General features: G+C 43.9%; 2 protein-coding genes across 2 annotated transcripts in view; one reads left to right on the top strand and one right to left on the bottom strand.

Annotated features, from left to right (window-relative positions):
- LOC115376395 (type II inositol 3,4-bisphosphate 4-phosphatase-like) overlaps positions 1–23,655 on the top strand; it is a 36,118-nt gene extending 12,463 nt beyond the window's left edge. Inside the window, exons 9-19 of the mRNA XM_030075949.1 lie at positions 6,611–6,776; positions 13,743–13,964; positions 14,111–14,261; positions 15,250–15,485; positions 16,844–16,967; positions 17,096–17,222; positions 17,550–17,690; positions 18,295–18,392; positions 20,984–21,081; positions 21,182–21,336; positions 23,421–23,655. Coding sequence (XP_029931809.1) covers positions 6,611–6,776; positions 13,743–13,964; positions 14,111–14,261; positions 15,250–15,485; positions 16,844–16,967; positions 17,096–17,222; positions 17,550–17,690; positions 18,295–18,392; positions 20,984–21,081; positions 21,182–21,336; positions 23,421–23,541 — 1,639 coding nt within the window. The 3' untranslated portion in view covers positions 23,542–23,655. The remainder of the gene's footprint in view (positions 1–6,610; positions 6,777–13,742; positions 13,965–14,110; positions 14,262–15,249; positions 15,486–16,843; positions 16,968–17,095; positions 17,223–17,549; positions 17,691–18,294; positions 18,393–20,983; positions 21,082–21,181; positions 21,337–23,420) is intronic.
- On the bottom strand, positions 9,604–11,545 carry LOC115376402 (tripartite motif-containing protein 16-like). The gene has a single exon (XM_030075960.1). The coding sequence runs from the start codon at positions 11,441–11,443 to the stop codon at positions 9,773–9,775; it is 1,671 nt and encodes a 556-aa protein (XP_029931820.1). The 5' UTR covers positions 11,444–11,545; the 3' UTR covers positions 9,604–9,772.
- Positions 23,656–24,333: the final 678 nt, after the last annotated feature.

Raw genomic sequence — 24,333 nt, 5'->3', positions numbered from 1 at the left:
GATGAGACACTGCAGTCTCACGGGTCTAGGCCTAGATCCTGGATCGTGGACTTGCAGGATCTAGGATGTAAAGATAGAAAATGTGTTCACTACATGGATAGAGACTGAAAAAACAAGAGTAATACATATTAATCCATGCAGAGTGAATCTACAGATTATCAGGTATGCAGACGACTCTCCACTTGTCATTAACATACATCTATGTATGTCACCTAAATGGAGCCCGAGCTGTCCAGCCTGAGGTCTGAACTCCACCACATTGAGAACCTCCTGGATGTTGTCCTCCAGCGGCAAACTCTGCTCCTCTCCCGGCTAGAAGTGCTACAGCACGACGTGCCCTGCAGCTCTTCCAGTCCGGCAGGCACCGAAAATCCAGGTCCATCGGGTGCCCGTCCCTCCTCCTGGGCGACCGTTGCGAAGAAACAGAGAAGGATTTCTCTCCCGCTGTTCTCACCAGATGAAGACGAGGACGCGATCCCGTTGTCAAACTTTTTTGCACCGCTGGATAAGCTAACAGAGCTAACGGCTCCATTGACTGCTCTGGAGCAGCCTATCCCGACCTGCTCCAACTTCAAAGGAAAACGTCGCAAATCCCCAACGAGCCTAGAATCTCGTGGAAAACGTTATTGACGTTTTTCTCCTCCTGCTGCTTTAAACTCCAGGTGTGCTTCCCCTGGACTCCTGCCGGTGCCTCACCTGTCCAGCGGAGCACCAGTCGCTGCGGCGGTCAGTGATGACGTCATCAGAAGCAGCGACCCACCAGTTACTTTTGTCTCACCTGACTCTCCCAGTCGGAGCGTAATCCCAGCCACCGCCCCTAGCGGCAGTCCGCAACTTCTCTCCTCCAAACTCTCTGTCTACAGTGGTGGTTGCAAGAACAGGCAACCTGAGATCCTTGTAATTGGCGACTCTATAACGAGATCCATCGAGCTTCCTGGCGCAATCACTTTCAGCCTTGCTGGTGCCAAAGTTGCGGATCTAATTGAACTGATCCCAGTGCTCACAGACTCTTACCCTTCTGCCCACACACTGATCGTACATGTCTGTACCAATGACGTCATGACTAGACAGTCAGTTGCACTTCGCGATCAACTAGAGTCTCTTGCGGTTACAATTCAGAGCCTTGGCAAAACCTGCATTTTCTCTGGCCCCATTCCCACTACTTCAAAGAGCCCTGAGCGGTTCAGTCGCTTATACAGTGTACATAAATGGTTGAATTCCTTTTGCACAGCTACTGGGCATGGATTTATCAGTAACTTTGACTGCTTCTGGACCAGACCTGACCTCTATAAACCTGACGGACTGCATCCAAACCAGAAAGGCACCAAACAGCTCATGCATAATTTTATAAACCATATTGCTTTTAATTCTGACTGATACATACCTCAGCATGGCCCTGTCCAGGAAACCACTTTCAAACAAAATGAGGAGCATCTTTCCCTGGGTCCTGCTGATCTCTCTCCTCAAAAGATTCCCACTAGGATTTCATTCAATCGTGTCGCCTCCCACCCCAAACATATGAAACATCCAATTAGAAGAGTAAATCTAGCTCCCGTTCCACGTTCGGTACTACACGAGCTTTATTCCTCTCTAGCTCGTCACCAGTCACTCTCTCCAACTGTCACTGCTCAGACCACACATATCCGTGCTGCAGTTTTCTGTCTTCTTAATGTGAGGTCTCTTGCAAACAAGTCCTTTTTGTGCCAAGACTTCATCATGTCCAACAATATTGACTTCTTCTGTATCACTGAGTCCTGGTTAAGCCCTGAGTACTCCATTCCACTCACCGAAACTTGCCCCCCTAACTATTCATGTCTCAGCCAACCCAGACCGTCTGGTCGCGGGGGTGGAGTAGCTGTTATCTTTAATAACAATTATAAATGCTCCCCTGTCTCCCTCAATAACTTCTCATCTTTTGAGTCTCTGGGTTTTCTGATAAATGGCCAACATCCTATACTGTGTGTGTTAATCTATAGGCCACCTAAGACAAACACTGTTTTTATTCACGAGTTTTATGAATTTCTTTCTTCAATTTTGCCCAATTACGATAAAGTGCTTATTATGGGCGACTTTAATATACACGTCTGTTGCCCATCTACTTCTTGTTTTATTACAGATTTTATTACCCTTTTGGAGTCTTTTAGTTTTGAGCAACTGGTTAAAAAGCCAACTCACAATAAGGGGCATACTCTAGACCTTGTGCTGTCTCACTGTGTCTCCGTGGATAATATGGAATTTCCAGACTTCAGTGTCTCTGATCACAAAGCTGTCACCTTCCATTCCCTTCTCCAGCCTCCTGCGGCCAAACCTTCTACCTACACTCGCTCTCGGTCCTTTAACTCTGAATCAGCTAGCCATTTCAACAGTATGTTTGTAACTGCCTCTACCGGTAACAGCCTTAACCACAAAGATCTATGTGTAGATGACCTGCTGGACCGTTTCAACAGCACTTGCCTTTCAATCCTTGATGAAATTGCCCCCATCAAAAATAAACGAACCAAACAGAATGCCCTCCCGTGGCTGAATGAGCATACTAGGGGTATAAAGAGGCAACGCAGGAAAGCGGAAAGGAAATGGAAGAAGGATAAACTAAAGGTCTCATTCGATAATCTCAAAAATCTCATGTGTGCCTATCAACAAGCTGTCAAGCAAGCAAGATACTCATACTTTTCTAGTCTTGTAGCAAGTAACTGCCACAACCCCAGGGTTCTATTTCAGACAATAAACTCTGTGGTTAACCCTCCACCTAACCAGCCGATTGAAGCCTCTACTGAAAAATGCGAGCAGTTTCTCCGCCACTTCATCAATAAAATAGAAGACATCAGACGTCACATCACTCCTTTGCCAAGAAATCTTTCCACCCTTGCAGAACCATCCATAAATCTGTTTCATTTTAAGCAAATTTCTTTGTCAGACCTAGAGGAGTTAACCTACCTTCTGAATTCCTCCACTTGTCAGCTAGACACCATCCCCACTAGGTTTCTCAAAGAGGTATTTCAGACAGTCAGCCCTCAAATTCTGTCTATTATCAACTGTTCACTAACTACTGGCTCCTTCCCACTAGGCTTCAAGAAAGCCATCGTCCGTCCTCTTTTAAAGAAATCCACCCTTGATCCCTCTGATTTAAACAATTTTAGACCAATTTCAAACTTACCTTTTTTATCTAAAATTCTCGAAAAATGCGTTGCATCTCAACTTATCACTCATATGAACAACTGTAGTATCTTTGAGAAATATCAATCCGGATTTCGCACACATCATAGCACAGAAACAGCTCTTATTAAAGTTACAAATGACTTATTGCTTACTGCTGATTCTGGGGCCTGCTCAATCCTAATTTTACTAGATTTAAGTTCTGCATTTGATACTGTCGACCACAAAATCCTTTTAAGCCGTTTGGAAAATCATGTCGGCATTAAGGATACCGCCCTTGCATGGTTTCACTCGTATCTCTCTAACAGATCCTTTTCGGTGGTGATGGGAGATTTCTCCTCATCCGTAGCTCCTTCCTTATCTGGTGTTCCCCAGGGATCAATTCTCGGTCCTCTGCTCTTCTCCATATATATGCTTCCTCTAGGTGTAATTATTAATAATCATCATATCAATTTTCATTTTTATGCCGATGACACGCAACTTTATCTTCCACTTACTGGCAATAACACTGATGACTGTGCTAGAATTCTCTCCTGTCTTTATGATATTAAATGTTGGATGTCTCAGAATTTCCTCCAGCTGAATGAATCTAAAACTGAATTCATTTTACTCGGTCCCCCCAGCCAAACCAGCAATCTAAAAAAGAATCTCGGCTCACTATCTTTAAATTTCAAACACTCTGCCCGTAATTTGGGCATCGTTTTGGATTCAGAGCTGTGCTTTGAGCAACAAATTACAAAAGTAGTTCAGTCCTGCTTCCACCAAATAAGAAATATTGCTAAGGTAAAGCCCTTCCTCTCTCAAGCAGATCTTGAAAAAGTCATCCACGCATTTGTTTCCTCTAGACTGGATTATTGTAATTCTCTGTATGCAGGACTTAGTCAAAAGACCGTATCCCGTCTCCAGCTTGTTCAGAATTCGGCTGCACGGCTTCTAACAAACACTAGAAGACAAGACCATATAACACCTGTCCTTGCCACCCTTCATTGGCTACCAGTTAAGTTTAGGATTGATTTTAAAATTTTACTTATTACTTTTAAGGCCCTTCATGGCCTTGCCCCCTCTTTTATCACAGAGCTACTTGTACCCTATGAGCCTAGTCGCTGCCTACGCTCCTCAAGGATGACCCTTTTAACTATTCCCACAGCCCGCCTAGTATCCAAGGGTGATCGGGCTTTCTCTATCAGAGCCCCACAGCTCTGGAACTCCCTGCCTGAGGAGCTAAGGTCAGCTAACTCATTGCCCTCTTTTAAATCACACCTCAAAACCTATTTTTACAGGAAGGCCTTTTTAGAGTAGCTCTCTCTTGCTTGCCACTTTTACTGCTGTATTTTATCTTGTTTTATTTTATTGTATTTACTTATTTATTATTTATTTTATTTTATGTCAACACTCCTGACTATGGTTTTTTATTGTTGTTGTTGTTGTTGTTGGCGTTGCCTGTATTGTTTTATCTGATCTGTAAAGCACTTTGTAACTGTGTTTTGAAAGGTGCTATACAAATAAAGTTTATTATTATTATTATTATGTTTTAATAACTGTTGGTCTTTGTGTTACATTCTGCTGCACAGATAACTTGAATAGTTTTTATTTTTGTCGTTATCATCAGGATGATTTGCTGATGTATCCGATGTTGCGAATTTCATTGTAAACAAGTCTGAGGATGATTTACAAGGAGTATTGGAGATGAGAAAGTTACCGTAATGAAAGGTGGAATCATGCCCATTGTTTTTTTTTTCTCTGCTCGTCTGTCTGCTTTGCAGCAAACAAAATGTTGTCATATCCTGCTGCAATCTAATTTGCCAGTGTGAGAAATGTTTGAAAAATGATCTGGTCGTCCTGGACTGCATCAGGAGATCAGGACGTGACATACTGACCTTCACACGGGCGTGAGAAGGTCTTTGAGTCTGAGGGCTGACAGGAATGCTAATTAATTATTAATTAATCTACTGTCTGGAAGCTCCTCAAAGACCCCAGGGACTAAATCGTTAGATTCATTTACACTGAAATTTGTTTGTAACAATCAACATCGGATACATCAGCAAATCATCCTGACGATGACAACAAAAATAAAAACTATTCAAGTCCTTTGTGCAGGAAAATGTAACACAAAGACTGACAGATGTTAAAACATAAATGCACGTTGATGACAAGTGGCGAGTCGTCTGCATATCTGATATGTCTGTAGATTGACTCCATCCCTCTGTCGTCCATCACTCTGTGTTGCTCTGCATGGATTAATATTTATTACTTCTGTTTTCTCATTCTTTACACTTCTCTCTCACTCTGTCTCTCTCTCTGTCTCTCTCCATCCATCCATTTTATATTGTTTATGGGTTATATGTTGCTCTCCCTCCATATTGTCGTCTGTGTCTTCATAATCTCTGTTCGAAATCTCAGCTCTCTCAGGATTAGCTGTGCCGCCAGCCAGATTAACAGATTAACACGCAAATACATTACGTTACATTACAGTGAATAATGTTAACTTGTCGGGGTCAGAGCAAAAGTAAAAACTTAAAAAAAAAAATTACAGACACACAATGTGTAGATGTCAGTAAACCATTTGAAGAGTTTGGTGCTTTATTTAGACACCTGCTACCTTTACAAGATCATAAACAGCACAAAATTAAAGGTGCATTACATTAAACTGCAATGGGTGGATAGAAGAGAGGGCCGTGTAGTTTCAATTGACAAAACACCTTTTTTATTCTTTTTTACATACTGCTAACATGAATGTGATGCTTTTTGGCAGCCTCAAAAATATTTTTTGAATATGTATGGATGTTTTGTTTTCTTTTTCTTTCTCCAATTGAAGGAGTCTTGAGTGATGGATTTGTTTTTACTCACGGACACACATCCTATACAGCTGTGGCATGGATTGTATAAAGTCCATAATTGCAATCCATAAAAGTGAGATAATTTCAAGAATTTCCTCATTGGATATCCAAATACAATAGCCTAGAGATCCTCGAGGAACCTTAAAATTAAACGGGTTCTTTGATAAACCAGTTTTCATACTGAGGAATCCCAAAAGTTCCTGCAGACACCTCGAAGAGCTTTGAGGAACCTTTGAGGAGCTTTGAGGAACCTTTGAGGAACCTTTGAGTCCTTGGAGGAGCTGCCAGGTTCCTTGAGTCCCCTGGAGGTTCTTCAAGGAATCTTTTTCACTGCGTGCTGAAGCGCTGTGTCACTTAGAAGCTGCTCGGTCTTCAGAAAGGTTCTTGTAACCGAAACGTCAACGAACAAACTCCCTGAAATAAATCAGTGCAGAGGTGAAAAGGTGTGAAGAGGAATTGACTTCTCTCTTTGGAATTGGATCTTCGGAGACTTTGATTCCCTGCAGCACAAAGAGTCAAAGCAGGTGGTGTGGCCCTTTCAATTTAGACAGTAGGTAACTTTTGTAGTTCTTAATACAGGGCTTTGTCTCTCTCTCTCTCTCTCTCTCTCTCTCCCTCAGCTGCAGCTCGTTCTCCCCTCAGCAGGTCTGCAGGGCGAGGCAGCTGCTGCTCTGTGTGTCCCAGCTGCAGCCTCAGTTGTTCGGTCTGGCCGAGCAGCTGCTGGCCGTCTCTCTGGAGCTCAACGCCGCCCGCTTGCAGCAGATCCTGGACGCCCTAAGACGCCAGGTGAGACGCATCGCCACGCCCCGTTTTAAAGGAGCAGTTTACCTAAAATACCTAGAAAAAGATACCTGTGCACTCTATCCATCCTGAGAGTTTCTGTGTGATTTGGTGAGGTTTCCACTCTGCCATCAACAGCCTCTGTCTCCTAGCAAACGGTATCTATCACCTCTGGAAAACAATTCCCTCAGACTGACAGACAGACAGTGATCTTCGGCAGGAAATAATTCCCAGTTCCTCACCTCGAGCCTGAGGATAATGTCAAGTACTTGTCATTGTCTCTGGGAGGCGCTGTTGCTATTAAAGGCATCATCTTTATTTACTCATGTAGAGGATGCATCTGAGGAAAAATGAAACCCCTCAGGTTCATAGTCGGAGCTCTGATAACCGACGGCCTTGATGCAGCATTTTTAAATGTCTCTTGTATCCTGTGTTTTGATATCACCTGCCTGTAAAAACATTATAAAATGGGCAAAATGCCTGTATATTTTGGGTTGTTGTGGGGTAAAAGAGCTGTGCTAAACTCATGAGGCATATCTAGGGTTGGGTACCAAAACGCGGTGCCAATAGGGCACGTAAACGGTAGTAAGGAGACCGAATGAGAATGAAAATATCGGTGCCGGCCCTTGGGGTTTTGGCATCAACTTGCGGTTGTTGAACGTGACGTCAGCGCCGCTACTCAGCACACTTGTTGATCAGAACTGATAGTGAGAGGATCAATAAAGATGCTGAAGGTAAAACGCTCTGAGGTTTGGCTGCATGTCACGTCTAAGGAGGCTGCAGACTCTGCGACATGCAACAGATGCCTTAAAGCAGGGGTCGGGAACCTATGGCTCGCGAGCCAGATGTGGCTCTTTTGATGATAACATCTGGCTCGCAGATTTCGGGTTTTAAAATATTATCGTTTGTTTAAATCCATCCATCGATTTTCTACTGCTCATGTCTTGTTCAGAGTTGCAGTTGCATGAGCGATTGTCTATTATTTTAATTGGATGATAATAGCCTACGTTGGCCGTTACTGGGCCGTTGCTGGGTGCACAGGTACACGCCCCCTTTTGCATCAGTTGGCTCGGTCATTAGCTCAAAGCTAACCCTTCGACGGAGAAGATGGCGAAAAGAAAAAAAGATGACGAGTATCGGTGAGTATTATAACAACATTATTTAAAAGAATAAATTAAGACGCTTGTTATGCTCACATTTAATTGAATTCAGTCTTAAAATATATTATATGGCTCTCACTGAAACAAATTTCCAAAAATTGTGCTTTTATGGCTCTCTGAGTCAAAAAGGTTCCCGACCCCTGCCTTAAAGCAACGTCATGCAAGGGAGGTAACACGTCGAATTTAATGAAACATCTGGCGACAAATGGAGTTTATTTAAAAGCCCAACAATGCGCCGTGTTTGATAATCTATGTCAGCGGTCCCCAACCACTGGTCCGCAGACCGGTACCGGGCCATGAGACATTCCCGACCGGGCCGTGCAGCCCGACTGTAACCCCCCTCCCCTGCGGTTGTGCACAAATGGCATGACTTTATTATTGTATTTACTATACTTGTATTTATATTATTTATATTATTTAAGTATTTAAGTTAATATTGTGTTCAGTTTGGCCCTGGAAATAAAAGGGTATTGTTTTTTGATAAAGTGTATGTGTTTTTTTTTTTTTGTTTTGTTTTTTTTTTTTTAAGTACTGGTTCGAGAACCGTTTAAACACCGGAACCGTTTAAAAAATACCGAGTAGGCACCGGTATCGGCAGGGCCGGCTCTAGCCATGCTGGTGCCCTAGGTGAAATGACTCCCTGGCGCCCCCCATCCTGCCGCCCTGCCACTGGATTTCAAAGTGGCCCTTAAATTTCAATAAATCCCCCAAAATTCTGGTTTCATAACAGAAGAAAAATGGGAATGGCGTCCACAATCCCAGGTGAAGAAAACGCAGTTCAGTTCTGAGCTCAAAGTGTCGATCAAAGCTGGTTTCATTTCATCCCAGACACAGTAAAATGTCATAAAGGACTTTTGAATGCAGGGATTTCTCCCTCCTGTCACTTTGTCTTTTCTACTGTTCATGGAGGGCATTACAGCACTTCTTTGTGTTTTAGCAGGTAAACCAGTCAAGACATACTGTCCTGTTATTGTCAGATTCTCTTCAGCTGGTTGATCGACTTTCTGGAACGAGAACAGAAGAAACACTGTTGATTCTTGGAAATATTTTTTATTCATTTTCATAAACATTCACTTGGCTGACACACCTAATCAGTAAAATCTCATATCAGGCATTTCTATCTCAGCAGTCACATGATTCTGACACTCAACCTGTTAAACCAGCATGTCAACAAGAAGAATCATTTCATTTACAGTGCATTAAAAAAATCATAGTTACAAAGTCCTGGAAACCAAATCAACAAAAAGCTGTTCAGCTACAAAGAAGGACGAGTGCAAACACACTTCTGACTCCATTAAGCAGCAAAACAGGAAGAGCAAAGACATGTTACAGTAAATATTGAGTGAAGGTAAGAATCATAAAGAGCCTCTTCAACAGTTTAATCAGTGATATTTTTTACATTTCCCCGTGAAGTGCAGTTCATTTGGCTTCTCTCTACTGTCGACTGATGGAGTTCAACCCTTATCCACCACGGCTGAACAGACCAAGAACACAATGTGCCACAGGTGACGTCTGGGAAGTGTAGGACTGACAAACCACAGCAATGAGCTTTTAGTAGCAAAATAACAATGCAACAAAATATTTTATAAATTCAATATTTTATAAACTCAAGAACTTATTAAAAAATAAGTTCTTGAGTAAAAAAGAAAAAAAAAAAAGACACATCTGTTGTATTTCAGCTGATGTTACACTGAGACCTGGAAAGAGAGTCATAGCCCCGCCCACACGGTTTGAGTGACAGGTGATCTGTGGCCAGTGCAGTGCAGAAACACAACAGAAACAAGCGCTTACCAACACAGATGTTATAGAAATAGACGACAGAAGTGCTTTAATCACTCCTGTCTACTTGAGCTCACAAAACTCTGCAGTGGTTCTGTTAATGTAAAGCCAAAGTCCAGCATGGAGAGGCTGAGTGAACGTGGTCTGGACTCTGTGGAGGAGAGTCATGGTTTCAGAGACGCTGTAGAAGGACAGAATACCTGCTCTGTGATCCAGGTACACTCCCACTCTGGAGGACACACGGCCTGGGATTTTAGTTTTGATGTTGTTGTGTCTGAAGAGACAGTTCATGTTGGAACAAACCAGTGCCCAAGATTTGTCATTTTGTCCAAATGCACATTCATCCCCGTCCCCTGTTCTGCTGATATCCTGATATGAGACTGCTATAACAACTATCTCCCTCCACTCCACCTCCCAGTAACAACGTCCAGTCAGACTCTCTCTGCTCAGGACCTGAGACTTTCCAGTAAATCTGTCTGGGTGACTGGGATATGACTGTTGATGTGTCATAAATGTCACTTTTCTGTCCTCCTCAGATAATGACAGCCATGTGTATGCTGTGTTTGGATCCAGTGTGATGTGACATGAATATTGTAAGAACTCAGCTCTGGTCTTGGGCTCTGGTTGTGGCAGTAGAACATCCACTCCAGTCACTGTCAGTGAGATCTTGGACCATTCCTCACTAAGAAGCTCCTGTAGTTTGTCTCTCAGCTCGGACACAGCTGCAGTCACATCCTCAAAGTAGCTCAGAGGACGGATGTTGGCGCTGGGTGAGTGTGTAGATTCACTGAGACATGAGAGCGAGGGGTAATTCTGTAGAAAATGGATGTGATCCTGTGTGTGTGAGAGCTGCTCCAGCTCAGCGTCTTTCCTCCTCAGCTCAGCGATCTCCTGCTTCAGCTTCTCCTGAACTTCTTCAGCCCGACTCACTTCCTCTTCCTGCTGGGATCTGATCTGCTGCTTCACATCAGACCTTCTTTTCTCAACCAAACGGATCAGCTGAGTGAAGATCTCCTCACTGTCCTCCACTGCTTTATCAGCAGAGCGACTGATGGCCTCCACCTCCTGCTGAAGCACCTTCACGTCTTTCTCTGTGTCCTGGATTCTCTGCTGAATTTTTTGCCGACTCAGCCCGAGCTCATTCTGCCTCTCTTTCCTTTCTGCTGCAGCTGAGACTTTGCGGTGGCCTTCATGTTCATCCATGGCACAGAGAGAACAGATACACTGCTGATCAGTGCGGCAGAAGATCTTCATCACCTCATCGTGATGAGAGCAGATGTTCTCCTGAAGCTTCACGGTGGCTTCCACCAGCTTGTGTTTCTTTAGTGGAGCTGCATCGTAGTGAGGCTGGAGGTGCTGCTCACAGTAAGAGGCCAGACACGTCAGACAGGACTTGAGGGCTTTCAGTTTCCTCCCAGAGCAGACATCACAGGCCACATCTCCAGGTCCAGCGTAGCAGAGATCAGGAGGAGCAGCTTGGAGTCCCATCTTCTTCATTTCCTCCACTATGTCTGCTAACATGGTGTTTTTCACCAGGACAGGCCTTGGGATGAAGGTTTGTCTGCACTGTGGGCAGCTGTAGATTCTCCTGTGCTCCTCTCCATCCCAGCAGTCTTTAATACAGCTCATGCAGTAGCTGTGTCCACAGGGAATAGTCACCGGATCCTTCAGCAGATCCAGACAGATGGAACAGCAAAACTTTGCCGAGTCCGGCTGAATTCCTCGCTGAGCCATTTCCCCTCTCAGTCACAGTGAACGTCTGCTAGTTTCACTTTCTATCAACTGATAAGAGTTGTGCTCCGATCCAAAGCAAACAGCAGCTTTTCCTCACAGTCTCTCGCTGATCTGCTGTAACGGGCTTGTGGGCTCTTGTCCTTCACACTGTGTTGTTTCCACTCGTCTTTAAACTGTCAGATCTGAGAAGCAGGAAATATCTGGGCAGAATAAAACTCGTAAAGTTTGAGGTCAGACAGAAGAGGGAGGGGTTCAGCTGCTGATTCACTCCAGGAAGAGGAGCGCTCTTAAAGAGGCAGTGTGTGTTTAGCTCTTATGTACAACATGAAGTGAAGTTTATGACAAAAATAATTCAACTGTTCCATCTCATTTTCATCTTCACCCAATAGCTAATATGATCTCCAGTTATATTATGAGCCTCCTGTCAGTGACAACTCAACAGATCCAATCTGGAAAATGTAGATCTGGTTTACTGCACAGTGTTTACTCTGCAAGATAACAAGAAACATGGAAACTATTTTGTAAGAAAGATGGTAAAAAAAAAAAAAAAAAAAAGTCTAGAGTGATATAAAGAGACTTATGGAAGTGAAACCAAACTCCATTCATGCTGCAACACTCTTTTAACCCCTTCAGCTCCAACTTCCTCCTAAAACTGCCTCAGAAAAAGCTTCAAAGTTAGAAAACATGTTTGTTTTCCCAAAGTCCCACCATGTCACATAGATACCCAGTGTTGGGCAAGCTGCTTGGAAAATGCAGTGAGCTGAGCTGTACACTGTGACTGTGACTGTACATTACATGAAGCTTCACTCCACTGAAGCTCCCACCAGTGAAATGCAGCAAGCTGAGCTACAATAACATGACTAAATGTAGCTCAACTACATCAGAGATACTTTTTTTAAACATCAGATCAACTTCATCCCAAGTCATTGTTCTCTTAGTGATCAATAAAACTGTCAACTATCAAAAAAAAAAAAAACAGGAAGTCTGCAATTTGCGTTTCAAAGTCACGTTTTCGCCCAAATTTTCACTTTACGGGAAATCTATAGGCTTTGAGGCCGTAAATGCCAGCGACTTGAAAAGCTAATACATCACAGAGGACACAGTGCTGAACAAACGATCTGAAGGATTTCATCAATCCTCTCTTAGTTTTTTTTAAAAAAAGCCCTCAAAGTTGGAGTGGCCAAAACCAAAACCTTGTTTTTTCCCATGCAGTTTGGTTTGCAGAGGCTGACACTGGGCACTAATTAGGCCCCTGGAGTCTAAAGTAAAAGTCTGACAGCTTTGAACTATGCAGATGGAAAGAAGACAAAAATTCCTACAAAAATATGTAGTTTTGATGTGGATTGGACCAAGTTTGTGGGAGCTGTGAAGAGTTTTCAAACGTTTTTGACTCTGGTGACTCACTCTAGCTGCCTCAGGAATGCGCAATACACACCCATTGTAAGAGCTCAGTAAGAGCTAACCCTAACCCTAACGCCTACACCACCTATGCCGAGAGCCGGCCCTGACCGTACCTTAACCCTAACCTCACTATAATCCCAACCGCACTTTAACCCTAACCTCATTTTAATCCCAACCATACCTTAACCCTAACCTCACTTTAATCCCAACCGTACCTTAACCCTAACCTCACTTTAATCCCAACCGTACTTTAACCCTAATCTCACTTTAATCCCAACCGTACTTTAACCCTAACCTCACTTTAATCCCAACCGTACTTTAACCCTAACCTCACTTTAATCCCAACCGTACCTTAACCCTAACCTCACTTTAACCCCAACCGTACCTCAACCCTAACCTCACTTTAATCCCAACCGTACCTCAACCCTAACCTCACTTTAATCCCAACCGTACTTTAACCCTAACCTCACTTTAATCCCAACCGTACCTTAACTCTAACCTCACTTTAATCCCAACCGTACCTTAACCCTAACCTCACTTTAACCCCAACCGTACCTTAACCCTAACCTCACTTTAATCCCAACCGTACTTTAACCCTAACCCCACTTTAACCCCAACTGTATCCTAACCCTAGGCGACCACCTATACCGCCTAAAACCCAACCGATACCCAACCCTAGGCATGTCTGAGTTACATTATTTGAGAATGAATCAGTATTCATACAACAAAGCGGTGTGCCCTCCCCTTTGAAACAAGAGCCTCCAGTTTACAGTTCATTATTTTCCCAGGAGAGTGTCAGGTGATTTTGTTGATCACAAACGTCCTCGGTGGGTTTAGTCCAGTTGTCTGTTTTTTAAGATCATCGTTCAGCGGCTGTCTCTCTGTGTTTCCCTGCCAGACGGAGCAGTTCGTGCACGAGCTCAAAGACGAGCTGATAAAAAGCGCCTTGTTGGCGGCGCACAAGTTTTGCCCCGCCCACTGCAACAACAGCCGCCACGGCAACGTCACTACGGGCAACGGGACGCTACGCGGTCGCTCGTCGACCAATCAGGAGAGGCCGCCGTCTCCCGGGCAACAGCAGGGCGATCGCTGCGATGAGGAGTACGACGAGGAGGAGTGGGCAAGTGTTTGAGTTTGTGTGTGTGTGTGTGTGTGTGTTGTCTGCTTGTTTTACACCAGATGATTTTAGATTTGTTTGTGCAGTGTTTACATGTATGTGTGTGTGTGTGTGTGTGTGTGTGTGTGTGTGTGTGTGTGTGTGTGCAGGACAGAACGTGGGCGAACGTCGCCAAGAGCCTCAGCTGCATTATCGCCATGGCCGACCGGCTGCGGGGGCGGGACGAAGGCTCACAGGAAGTGACATCACCAGCGCAGCAGCAGCAGGAAGCAGCGAGCGACACAAACTCTCAGAACACCGGTAAAAATAAATAAATAAATAAAATAAAATAAAATAAAATGATATCATTATAAGACTGAAAACAGTTTATTTTAGATGCAGCAACACAAAGGAGCATAAGGAATAATTGTTCATCATAAGGCTTCATCACATATGGAAACACATTATTTGGTATTAAACGGCATTGTAAGGCTTCATAATAATAGTAACAACAATAATAATAACAGTAGTATGCTGCATTTACTTTTATTAACACACGGTGCAAAGTGCTTTACAGGGAAAAAAAATAAGCAAAGAATATAAGAAACTAAAATTCAAATGTAATAAAAGAAACATTTGGAATTAAAGAAGAAAATAAAATGGATTAAATTGAATCACTACACGGCACCACTGCATTTTGCAAAGCATTATAAAGCATCACAACACATAATATTGTGTATATATTATATATATATATATATATATATATATATATAATATATACACACACACACACACACACACACACATATATATATATATATAATATATACACACACACACATATATACATATATATATATATATATATATATATATATATATATATATATATATATATATATATATATATATATGACATTGTGAATGCATATATGCATTTAAATCAGTACAACATGAAGAGATGTCCAAGATGTGTGAGATGTGTGTAGTTCAAAACATACCAAGTTATATATATATATATATATATATATATATATATATATGTTTTCAATGATGATGATGTAATAACTCTGCATATTAGGGCTCCAACTGATGATTGTTTTTGGTGTCTCATTTTGATTCATCAGTGAATCATTTTATTGTATGAAGTGTGAAAAAAGTATTAATTTTATAAAGACATAAACAGAGGAAAGGAAGACAAGAAGGAAAAATGTTGGTGTCTTTACCAGATAAATGATTAAAACCATTGATCCAGTATCAGAATTATGATCCATTTATTGACTGATCTGATTTCTTTCCTGTCCAGCCTCCTCTTCCTCCTCTTCCTCCTCCTCCTCCTCTTCGTCGTCGTCGTCCTCCTCCTCCTCGTGGCAGGAGGAGCTGCTCCCCCTGGTGGTGACGCTGCGGGACTGCGTCAGGGAGGCGGTGGCGAAGGTGCGAACCGCCATGACCTTCATGGTCCTGCAGGGGGCGGCGGCCGCCACCGTGACCCAGGGGCCCGTGCAGCTCGTCCAGCGACGCCACGCGGTGTTCAGCCAGGCCGTGAGTGTGTGTGTGTGTGTGTGTGTGTGTGTGTGTGTGTGTGTGGCAGACTGGTCAGATAAATGTTTACATGTTGACAATGAGTTATTTTAAAAAAAGAGAGAAAGGAAGCGCAGGCAGGTGAATAGTCGATCTCAAACATAAACCAAGGAAGTTCTATACTCTTTGTAAAAAGTGCAGAAAACAAAGGAAACAAAGGAAACTGACACTGGCACTCCACCTTCAGGTAAACAAAAGTCTTCTTCAGAAACCCTGAGGAAGACTTTTGGTCGATACGCGGAGGTCTGTCAGTTGCCTTGCTCCAAAAAATTCACTAAAAAATTTTGTTTACCTGAAGACGGAGTGCCTCAGTTTCCTTTTTTTCCTTCGTTTTCTGCACTTTTTACAAAGAGTATAGAACTTCCTTGGTTTATGTTTGAGAATGAGTTATTTTAATATGATTCCGGTTAAGTTTAGGATTTAAACTGGTCTCGGTCTAGTTTAGAAATGATTAAAGGTCTGAGTTTGGTTAAGGTTAGGGTTAGAGTCTCAGATTCTACTCCCAGAGGGTAAAGGTCAGGGTGAGGGTTCTACTCCCAGAGGGTAAAGGTCAGGGTGAGGGCTGGTTGATGAATGATTCAGGGTCTCAGTTTGGGTCAGGTTAGGGCCAGGTTGAGGTTAGGCTCTAAGATATCCTTGTAATCTTATTTTGAAATGGTTCAGATTAGAGTTTGGATTGGTTTAGGTCCAGTTTACAACAAAACACATCTAGGAAATAACATTGAATTTATTTATTTATATATTTATTTGTACTTTTTCTTCTATTACCCTGTTGTTGCACTGTCTGTTGTCCTTTATACAACATGTTCTAAATAAATAAATAAATAAATAAATAAAACACCAGCTTATGCCAAACATAAACTCACTGATTAAAGAGGGAAAATCAAACAAAGGTTGTGTTTGCATGAATGTTTTTATTTTTAAGTTCGTGTTTTAGTGACGGTCAGGGTTACGACTGTACTCTCAGAGAATATTTCCTGAATGTGTTTTGAAAGAAGCTGGCACAGAAACGAGGCTAATAATAAACTTATAACTTCACCTCACCTGCTCCTCCTCTCTCCATCCGGGCCTCGAACCCAAAAAGTTTGCCGATCCCCTTCAGGAACACTCACACAGAGCAGGAAATCAGGAAAGCGCTTTTATTGGATGTTAGAAAACAGCAAGCAGAGGCTCCTCCCTCAGGCGGGACGTCCCGTCGACGACGTCACGACTCCCAAAACGAGAACTTCCTGGATTTCAGTGTGAAGCAGCAGCTGTGAAGTTTTTCTCTCTCTCTCTCTCTCTCTGTCTCTGTGTGTTTCTGCCTCGCTCGCCCTCAGCTCTCAGCCGTCGTGTGCGGATTTGTCTTGAAGCTGATTGGCTGCCTGGACGACGCCGACTTCCTGCAGCAGCTGCACACTGTGGGCGTGCTCGCTGAGTTCGAGGGGCTGCTGAGCACCTATGGTACACACACACACACACACACACACACACGATGTGCTCTAAACCTACAGTTTTTAATGCTTTTTGTATTTATCTATCTGTGTGTGTGTGTGTGTGTGTGTGTGTGTGTGTGTGTGTGTGTGCGTCAGGTGACGAGCTTGGCATGCTCGAGGACATGGAAGTGGGCGTGGCCGACCTGAGCAGCGTTGCGTTCACTGTCACCGAGGCCAAATCCGACAAACCAGACGACCTGCTGCCAACACTCAGCGGAGACTGGTAACACACACACACACACACACACACACACACACACACACACTCCAGGCATCATTATTATTATTCTTATTTATTGTCATCTTCATTTTGAACTTTATCCTCAAATTTCAAAAAGCTTCAAACTTGTTTTAGGGATTTTAAATCATTATCATTATTTCTGTGTTTTTTTTGTTTGATATTATTATTATTATTCTTGTTGTTGTTGTTGTTGGCTGCTTCTCAACTCTGATCTAGAAACTGAAGCTTGTTCTCAGTGTAATAAACCTGATAAATGACTAACACACACACACACACACACACACACACTCTCTCTCTCTCCGTCTCCAGGGGCAGCCTGGTCGTCGAGGTCCCATTGCCCCACGACACCTTCGCCTTGTTGCCGTGGGAACTGAGGGAGGAGCATCTGATCCGGCTTCACCCGGTTCTGTTCAACATCGGCATCAACCAGCAGCAGAGCCTGGCTGAGAGGTGCGCACACACACACACACACACACACACACACACACACACACACACACACACACACACACATACACACACAGGTATCCAAATATGTAAAATATGAATGTGTATTCTGAACGTAACACTCGATCAGTGCAAATAAAAGGAAAAAGGTTTGTCTCTTCAAAGTCCAGATGCCAGGATTTCTAGTTTAGTGGTTTTTTTTCTTGTAAATTTTATTAACTAAGATAAGATAAGATAAGATAAAATAATCTTTATTGTCATCGCACAAAACAATGAAATTCTGTTGGAGCAGTCCACCAGTTGCTAGACTTATAAATATAAAGATAAAAATAAATGAATCTCAGAATTTTTGAGTTTTTTCTCATCAATTTGTGGGTTTTTTTCTTATAAGTTTACCACTAAAATCTCAGAAATTCTGTTTTTTTCTCAGAATATTAGGCTTTATAATTTTTTCCCCCTACAGCAGCCTCAGTACAAAGGCTGTTTGTTGTTGTTGTTTCTTTTATTTTTCTTTTTTTTAAAGTGCTTTTTATGAGTTGCAATGACCAGAGAAAATGCCTTTCTTTCTCTCTGTGTGTGTGTGTGTGTGTGTGTGTGTGTATGTCAGGTTCGGCGACAGCTCCCAGCAGGAGAGGCTGAACCAGCAGAGCGTCGAGCGGCTGAAGGTTTTCTGCAGCTCGCTCTCAGACGGCCTGCCGCAGCTCGGTGAGTCTCACACGGTCCTGAAGGTTCTCCATGAAGAACATCACACGTTTTCACGCTTCTCCGGACGCCCCGGGGGCCCGCCGTGAGGCCCCGGGCCCCCAGCTGAAGTGACTCAGATATGAAAGGATATGGTGTCATTCTAGTCAAAGCAGCTCAAAGTGCTGAGATCAAAACATTTTACTGTTTCTGGTGAATGAACCCTTTGAGACCCGAGCAAAAATGTCCTTGATTTCTTCCAAAAACATGCAGGGAAAAAAGGTGATGCACAAATTACCAAGAAATGACCTGAAAACTCGTAAAAAACAAACAAACAAAAAACAATATATAAGTAAACATCATAGTAGTGATGCTGGATCAGATTTCAGATGTCTAAGTCACAGTGACATTACATTATTTCTCATTTTGCTGAAGGCCTCCTGGAAGCCCCACATGGACCCCTGGGCATCCATGGACCACACGTTGGAAACCCCTGAGTTAGCCAACAGCGTATGGAGCAGTTAGAGCTCCAGTATTAAAATACCTCCTACAGGCTCATGCGTCAGTGATCTGTAACTGAACCGTTCTGCACAGCGGGCTCCGTCAGAGCCGACAGCTGCAGCGACTTCCTGAGAGGAACCGGGACGTTCCCCTGAGAACCCACACCTTCAAGAGCTGTGTTCTCTCTGTGCATTCACACCGCCACAAGGAATGAATGGTGAATGGACAAAGCACACATGGGTTTGAGGGTCTGTGTGTGTGTGTGTGTGTGTGTGTGTGTGTGTGTGTGTGTGAGATAGAGAGAGAGAGAGAGAGAGAGAGAGAGAGAGAGAGAGGGAGAAGGGACCTGCCGGAGGATCTCAGGCTACGTCGAGGCTCATATGGGATTAAAAGATCATTCCTTTAATAATGCTCCTGGAACTGAATTATAGAACCTGGTTCCTGTGGTGGAAACACAGATAGTTCCTCCAGAGGTTCCTGTCCCTTGCTAAAGTTCCTTGGGTCGAAATGCAGAGAATTCTTCAAAAGGTTCCTGGTCCCTGGTTAAAGTTCTCATGATGCAAATGCAGACAGTTTCTCCAAAGGATCGCAGTCCCTTCTTAAAGTTCCTGAGGTCAAAACACAGACAGTTCTTCAGAAGGTTCCTTGTCCCTTGTTAAAGTTCCTGAGGTCAAAACACAGACAGTTCTTCAGAGGGTTCCTGGTCCCTGGTTACAGTTCCTGGAGTCAAAACACAAAAAGTTCTTCAAAAGGTTCCTGGTCCCTGGTTAAAGTTTCAGCAGTTGAAACACAGACGGTACCTGGTCCCTGGTTAAAGTTCCTGAGGTCAAAACACAGACAGTTCTTCAAAAGGTTCTCTGTCCCTGGTTAAAGTTCTCATGATGTAAACGCAGACAGTTCCTCCAAAGGATCCCAGTCCCTTGTTAAAGTTCCTGAGGTCAAAACAAAGACAGGTCTTCTAATGGTTCCTGGTCCCTGGTTAAAGTTCCTTGGTCGAAACACAGAAAGTTCTTCAAATGGTTCCTTGTCCCTGGTTACAGTTCCTGGGGTTGAAATGCAGACAGTTCTTCAAAAGGTTCCTGGTCTCTGGTTAAAGTTCCTGCGAAGGAAATGCAAACGGTTCCTTAGATTGTTCCTGTTAAAGTTCCAGCAGTGGAAACGCAGGCGGTTCCTTGTCCCTGGTTAAAGTTCTTGGGGTCGAAACACAGACAGTTCTTCAAAAGGTTCCTGGTCCCTGTTTAAAGTTCTTATTATGTAAACGCAGACAGTTCCTCCAAAGGATCCCAGTCCCTGGTTAAAGTTCCTTGGTCAAAACACAGAAAGTTCTTCAAATGGTTCCTTGTCCCTGGTTACAGTTCCTGGGGTTGAAATGCAGACAGTTCTTCAAAAGGTTCCTGGTCTCTGGTTAAAGTTCCTGCAAAGGAAATGCAGACGGTTCCTCAAATTGTTCCTGGTTCCCAGTTAAAGTTCCAACAGTGGAAACGCAGGCGGTTCCTGGTCCCTGGTTAAAGTTCCTGAGGTCAAAACACAGACAGTTCTTCAAAAGGTTCTTTGTCCCTGGTTAAAGTTCTCATGATGTAAATGCAGACAGTTCCTCCAAAGGATCCCAGTCCCTTGTTAAAGTTCCTTGAGTCGAAATGCAGACAAGTTCAAGGTCAAGGATCAAAGGTGACTTTACTCTTCAGAAGGTTCCTGGTCCCTGGTTAAAGTTTCAGCAGTGGAAACGCAGGCGGTTCCTGGTCCCTGGTAAAAGTTCTTGGGGTCAAAATGCAGACAGTTCTTCAAAAGGTTCCTGATCTCTGGTTAAAGTTCTCGTGATGTAAATGCAGACAGTTCCTCCAAAGGATCCCAGTCCCTTGTTAAAGTTCTTGGGTCAAAATGCAGACAGTTCTTCAAAAGGTTCCTGGTCTCGCTCTGTGCAAGAGCTAAAGAAGTCCCTCTAGGAACTATGATGGTTCCCAGTTCCTGCAGACCAGTTCCTCCTGCTGCTGGTAGAACGATGAAGAAGGTTCCTCGGGCCACTGGAGGAACATGATGGAATGCAGGACTAATGTTCTCTCTCTCTCTCTCTCTCTCTCTCTCTCTCCCTCTCTCTCTCTCTCTCTCTCTCTCAGCTGGCCTCCAGTCAGCCTCAGACTTGCTGTCGTCTCTCGAGCGCAGCGTTGAAACCAGGAAGAGGAAGAACGTGGAGGTTCTGTGGCTCGCTGCCAAGGTGAGATCAGCACCAACACACTGACGCTGGGTTTTGATTTGGACCTTTTACAATGAGCTGAGGTGTGTGTGTTTGTGTGTGTGTGTGTGTGTGTGTGCAGATCTGCCGCAGGCTGAACGGGATCCGGCTGACGAGCTGTAAGAGTGCGAAGGACCGCACGGCGATGTCGGTGACGCTGGAGCAGTGTGTGTTACTGCGGGACAGACACACACTCAGCCCACAGCACTTCAGCAGAGCGCTCAACTGCATGAGGAGGTGTGTGTGTGTGTGTGTCTGGGTGTGTGTGTGTGTGTGTGTGTGTGTGTGTGTTTTGACCACTGAGCAAACACAGCAGTGCAGTAGCACCAACATCCCCTCCACAAAGTCAGTTCCTTTCCTTTCCTTCTTTCCTTACCTTCCTTTCCTTTCCTTCTTTCCTTTCCTTTCTTTTCCTTCTTTCCTTTCCTTTCCTTTCCTTTCCTTTCCTTTCCTTTCCTTCCTTTCCTTTTCTTTCCTTCTTTCCTTTCCTTTCTCCTTTTTCCTTCCTTTCTTTCCTTTCCTTTCTTTTCCTTTTCCTTTCTTCCTTTCCTTTCCTTTCCTTTCCTTTCCTTTCCTTTCCTTTCCTTTTCTTCTTTCCTTTCCTTACCTTTCTTTTCCTTTCCTTTCCTTTTCTTCTTTCCTTTCCTTTCCTTTACTCTCCTTTCCTTCTGTTATATTTATTTTGTAGTTTGTGTTTCAGTTTACTTCTATTTGTTCATGCTGTTCTTTCTCTTTTCTGTAATTTTCCCTCCTTCCTTCCTTCCTTTCATTATCATCTCTCTCTCCCTCTCTCTATCCTCTCTCTCTCTCTCTCTCTCTCTCTCTCTCTCTCTCTCTCTCTCTCTCTCTCACACACACACACACACACACACACACACACACTCCTCCAGGTCTCGTCTGTCCTGGGGTCAGATGTTGGGTTGTTATGCCCAGGCAGAGTTCACTGTCTCTGGGTCAGACCCCGGTGAGCGGCCCCTGGACCTCCTGGAGCCCCTGGAGCCCCTGGAGCCCCTGGAGCCCCTGGAGCCCCTGGAGCCCCTGGAGCCCTTAGGGCCCCTGGAGCGCTGCAGCTCCCAGGCTCTGGCCCCCAAGGCCCCCAGGCGTCACCTGTACCCGGTGGCCTTCCTGCTGGTGACGTCCCACCTGCTGGTGCTGTGGCTCATCCTCAGCCTGGTGCTGCTGCTGGCCAGATACCAGTGAAGAAGAGCCTGGAGGACTGGGAGCGGTCACATGACCACATCAGACCGGCTGCGTTTCTTTACTCTGTGATTTATGGATTTGCTGATTTATTTATCGAGTCATTCACCACTTTATTTATTTACACTGTTTGTGCGCGTCATGTCAGCGTGTCATGTGTTTCATAAAGACGAGTTAATGTTTGGTTTTACTGTTTTTACTTTACCTGATGTGCTTTCCTTTCCTTTCCTTTCCTTTCCTTTTCTGTCTTTCCCTTGTTTCCTTTCCTTTCCTTTCCTTTCCTTTCCTTTCCTTTCCTTTCTGTCCTTTCCTTTCCTTTCCTTTCTTCCTTTCTTGTCCTTTCCTCATTTCCTTTCCTTTCCTTTCTGTTCCTTTTTTCCTTTCCTCTCCTCCTTTCTTTCCTTTCCTTTCATTTCCTTTTCTTTCCTTTCCTCTTCCCTTGTTTCCTTGTTTGATTCCCTTTCTCCTCTTCCTTTTCTTGTTTCCTTTCCGTTACTCTTTTCCTTTCGTCTCTTTTCCTTTCCTTTCCTTTCCTTTCCTTTCCTTTCCTTTCCTTTCCTGTCCTTTCCTCCTTTCCTTTCCTTTCCTTTCCTTTATTTTCCTTTCCTTTCCTCGTTTCTTTTCCTTTCCTTTCCTTTCCTTCTTTCCCTTCCTCTTCCCTTGTTTCCTTGTTTGATTCCGTTTCTCCTCTTTCCTTTTCTCGTTTCCTTTCCGTTCCTCTTTTCCTTTCGTCTCCTTTCCTTTCCTTTCCTTTCCTTTCCTTTCTGTTCCTTGTTTCCTTTCCTTTCCTCTTCTTTCCCTTCCTCTCCCCTCGTTTCCTTGTTTCGTTTCCTTTCTTTCCTCTCCATGCTTTTATTCCTTTCTTCCTCTTTACTTTTCTTGTTTCCTTTCCTCTTTTCCTTTCGTCTTCTTTCCTTTTCCTGATTTCCTCTTTCCTTATTTCCTTATTACTCTCTCCTCAGTGTGTCAGCTTCACTCTAACACACACACACACACACACACACACACACACAGATTTAACCAGTGGAGATAAGCAGTCTGTGGTGTTTGTGAGCAACACTGATAAAACACCGAACATGTGTGTGTGTGTGTGTGTGTGTGTGTGTATGTGTGTGTGTGCGCAGGGAGGGCTGCAGGCTGGAGAACGTGCAGAAGAACGTCGGCAGCAGGAAGTTTGCCTTCAGCGGCGTGCAGCTGCTCACCTTCCCCAAACTGTACCGACCTCCAGACGGCAGCTACGGATAGACAGACAGACAGACAGGCAGGCAGACAGACAGACAGGCAGGCAGACAGGCAGGCAGGCAGACAGGCAGGCAGGCAGACAGATAGACAGACAGACAGACGGACAGACAGACAGACAGACAGACAGACAGACAGGCAGACAGGCAGGCAGGCAGGCAGACAGACAGGCAGACAGGCAGACAGGCAGGCAGGCAGACAGACAGACAGACAGACAGACAGACAGACAGACAGACGCCTCCACACACCTCTATCTTCTCCTTCAGTTCTGTTTTTTTATCAGTAGATTAAACAAAATGTTTATGTTTGTGTGTATGTGTGTGTATTTGCATGCGTATGTGTGTGTATTTGCGCGTGTGTGTGTGTGTGGCCGTCAGTGTTCACCGTGGCAGCAAATGTTTGACTTACAAACATTTTCTGAAATAAATGAACACCTTTACAACCACATGTTTTCTGTATCTGTCAGATATTAAACACATGAAACTGTCTGTAAAATGATTCTTTATGCAACTTTTTGGCCAAAATGGATACTTTATGTGTGTATTTTTTATTATTATCATTATAATTATTTATTGAATTAAATCATGAATTCTAAAGCTTCCACTCTTTTTATTTGTAGTTCAGTTCGTGTTGTCTGTTGTTCTGCCGGGCCGCCAGGTGGCGCTGCTCCATGTGTTGCACACACAGCTGTGCTGCTCCGGCCGCGTCAAGCTCGCCCGAGTTAGCTGGAGATATACCGGAAAAATAATTAGTTACACTTCAAAATAAAACTAACCTTTTGTCGCATGTGCACCAGCG

This window comes from Myripristis murdjan, chromosome 18 (assembly GCF_902150065.1).
Source record: "Myripristis murdjan chromosome 18, fMyrMur1.1, whole genome shotgun sequence".
NCBI classification, from domain to species: domain Eukaryota; kingdom Metazoa; phylum Chordata; class Actinopteri; order Holocentriformes; family Holocentridae; genus Myripristis; species Myripristis murdjan.
Note: the sequence above shows the minus strand (reverse complement) of the source record. Positions and strands in the feature narration are given on the sequence as shown.

Bases quoted from the DNA above. Each gene is read 5' to 3' on its own strand.
- LOC115376402 (XM_030075960.1), bottom strand. From the start codon at position 11,443: ATGGCTCAGCGAGGAATTCAGCCGGACTCGGCAAAGTTTTGCTGTTCC.